Source organism: Palaemon carinicauda, chromosome 9 (assembly GCF_036898095.1).
Source record: "Palaemon carinicauda isolate YSFRI2023 chromosome 9, ASM3689809v2, whole genome shotgun sequence".
NCBI classification, from domain to species: domain Eukaryota; kingdom Metazoa; phylum Arthropoda; class Malacostraca; order Decapoda; family Palaemonidae; genus Palaemon; species Palaemon carinicauda.
The window spans coordinates 142,004,793-142,008,242 of record NC_090733.1 but is presented as its reverse complement, the minus strand read 5'-3'; the positions used below and the strand labels follow the sequence as shown (position 1 = coordinate 142,008,242).

The 3,450-nt window shown below is 39.6% G+C and overlaps 1 protein-coding gene across 1 annotated transcript in view; it reads right to left on the bottom strand.

Annotated features, from left to right (window-relative positions):
• Nucleotides 1–3,125: 3,125 nt before the first annotated feature.
• The window catches only part of LOC137646672 (neuronal acetylcholine receptor subunit alpha-7-like), a 21,317-nt gene continuing 20,992 nt past the window's right edge, over nt 3,126–3,450 (bottom strand). Inside the window, exon 10 of the mRNA XM_068379779.1 lies at nt 3,126–3,450. This exon is cut by the window's right edge and continues 1 nt beyond it. Within this exon, the coding sequence (XP_068235880.1) occupies nt 3,126–3,450 (325 nt within the window).

Here is a 3,450-nt window from a genome sequence, read left to right as displayed (position 1 = left end):
TTGAATTTTTCCTCCCCTCTATCGACTCTTTTAAGGGTTTTGTTGATCACCAAACTATATTGATTTGGATTCGTTCTTTAACTACCTCGCTTCTTCTTGGTCTGCTAACTTCAAATCGACCCGAATTCCGTTTTTTTTTTTTTTTTTTTTTTCGGTGGCCGATGTGGTAACGTCCCTGACTGGTAATCGCCAGACTGGGGTTCGAGTACCACTCAGACTCCTTTTGGTCGGTGCAACTTCATTCTTTTGAGTTAAGGAGCGGGGACTTTGGGGGAGCCCATGGGTCTACCTGCTGAGTCATCAATAGTCATTGGCTGGCCCTCCTTGGTCCTAGCTTGGGTGGAGAGGGAGCTTGAGTGCTGATCATGCTGATCATATGTATATATGATCAGTCTCTAAGGCATTGTCCTGCTTGATAGGGCAGTGTCACTGTCCCGTGCCTCTGCCATTCATGAGTGGTCTTTAAACCTTTAAAGTAAACCCACTGCCTCTTCATCAACAGACCTTATTGTAGTCAGTGCTTCGTTGAACTAAGGCAAGACCCTCTAGCAGCCATAGGATGTCTGTCAGTCCATCGCATCTGTTAATTGATATTGTCATTCACGGAATTTCTCATGTGAGGTTTTGCTTCTGTGTATGGTTACGGTCAGGGAGTCTTTCTGCTTCAGTTTTCCTATCTCTACAAGAGACCCATTTTTCCGTTTATAATTCTATTGTTAACTTCTGTTTTTTTTTTTTTTTTTTTTTTTCTTTTTTTTTTTTTTTGTAAGACCGCTCATGAATGGCAGGGGCAAGGGACAGTGACATTGCCCTAGCAAGCAGGACAATGCCCTAGACACACTATATATACATTTCATTAACGCCCAAGTCCCCTCTCCACCCAAGGTAGGACCAAGGAAGGCCAGGCAATGGCTGCTCATGACTCGGCAGATAGACCTATAGGCTCCCCCAAACCCCTCATCCTTAGCTTACAAGGATGGTGAGATTGCAGCAACCAAAGGAACTAACGAGTTTGAGCGAGACTCGAACCTCAGTCTGGCTTTAAGCAGTCAATGACGTTACCACATCGGCCACCACATTCCTATTTGCCTTCCTACCGACTTTTTTCAGGTCTGCCTTTCAAGAAGTGTTTATGTGTCCTTCCCAATTGGTCTTCGTATTAAAAGAGACTGATTAACGGCATATGATCAGAAAAGATATAAATTTCAAAAATTTAATTTTTAGAAATTTTTGTATACACTTATATTTCTAAGCCACTCTTACCTTCCTTTGCTCTGGACTCAAACAAGGTAACTACAATAAACTCGATTTCCCCCCCCCCCACTTGCTTCATCAATAGCTATCATGAGTCCTATAAACCAAATAATTTATAAATCTTAAAACACATTTTATTTAAACTCTATTACACAATTTTTTTTTTCTCTTTGACATAGAAGACACAGGATTTTTGTAATAGCCTCCTGGCTAGTTCAAGTGGTAATTTGTTCGCCTAGCATTCACAGGGCAGCAGATTGATCCCAGCCCGGGACTGGGAGTTTAGGCTGTTTACTGAAGAGGCTAGTGCTGTAGTTGGGCACTACTGTGGCGGGTTGGGCTTGCCCGGCTGACGTTCTGGTGAGCATCTGTTCTGATGAAACTGTAACTGAAACCAGACAGTATTACATTTGCCTTTCAAATTATATTCAAGGCCAATCCTCAGTGGTTCACGCAACCTTAATTCATAGCCAATTATATAAATATCCAAGTTTGTATTTAAAGGTTTAAAGACCTCTCATGAATGACAGAGGCAATGGGCAGTGACATTGCCCTATCGAGTAAGACAATGCCCTAGAGACTGACCATATTACCTATGATCAGCGCCCAAACCCACTCTCCACCCAAGCTAGGGCCAAGGAGGGCCAGGCAATGGCTGCCAATGACTCAGCATATACACCGATAGGCTCCCCCAAAATCCCCTATCCTTAGCTCACGAGGATGGTGAGGTTACAGCGACAAAAGTAACTAACGAGTTTGAGCGGGCCTCGAACCCCAGTCTGTCATTCACCATTCATGGACGTTACCATATCGGCCACCACAACCTTGTAAGACTTCAGTCATATTCTTACAATTGTCAGTATATTTATGTAGTCTTGTAAACAGGTTTTCATCTAACATTAAAAAAAAGCAGATTTTACAAAAGTTAAACAATGAAACTATAGTCAATTCGTTTTAGTGAGGCAGATTTACACCGACTTGATTGGGTGCCCTTTTAGCTCAGAAAGTTTCCAGATCGCTGATTGGTTGGACAAGATAATTCTAACCAATCAGAGAGCAGGAAACTTTTCCGAGCTGAAAGGGCACCGCTGCGAGTCAGTGCAAATGCGGCTCATTAAAAAGAATTGAGTATAAGAAAGAAATATAGATACAGCACAAAGTGTGACAGATACCTCGTGTTTATATTCACATATAGAATAAATTATTGTTTATTATCTAACTTACACGATGCAATGAGTATGAATACTTGCAATATTCCCTTATTAAACTACTGTAAATACAAATTACAAATACAGATAAACAGATAAAAAATTACAATAAATATTTGATCATTGTTTTCGATATGAAAAAAAAAACCACTAAATTTATTTTAATGTTTTCACTGTTCTTAAGATATTTTATTTTCCCTTGTTTCCTTTCCTCACTGAGATATTTTCCTTGTGGGAACCCCTGGGCTTATAGTATCCTGCTTTTCCAGCTAGGGTTGTAGCTTAGCAAGTAATAATAATAATCATAATAATAATAATAGCATCCTGATTTTCCAACGAGGGTTGTAGCTTAGCAAGTAATAATAATAATAATAATAATAATAATAATAATAATAATAATAATAATAATAATAATAATAATAATAATGAATACTGCTATTATTATTATTATTATTATTATTATTATTATTATTATTATTATTATTATTATTATTATTATTTGCTAAGCTACAGTTGGAAAAGCAGGATGCTACAAGCCCAGGGGCTCCAACAGGGAAAATAGCTAAGTGAGGAAAGGAAACAAATAAAGATAAAATATTTTAAAACCAAGTTAAAGATATAATTTACGTCCAAATAGAGAATTTGGTTTAAATTAGATATAATTCATGTTAAATGTTCAAATGCAGACACTCCTTGGCCAGATTCCATCATTTTCTCATATTTGTCGTAATCGAAATCCTTCGGGCAGGCCCCTCGCCCGTAAGGGCAATACTCGAAGGAGTGCTGGTGGGGCGACGCCAGGAAGAATTCGAGGTTGAGAGCCACCATGGCTAGGATCAAAAGAGCGAAAAAGCAACGGTCCAGGACTAGACAGAAGAACAGAGACTCCGAAGTCATCCTGGAATCTGATCTCTCCTGCTGGAACTTGTGTTGGAGGAGGGAGCGGATCCGCTCCAGGGTCTGGAGGGTTCTGGATTCGCAGTTCAGG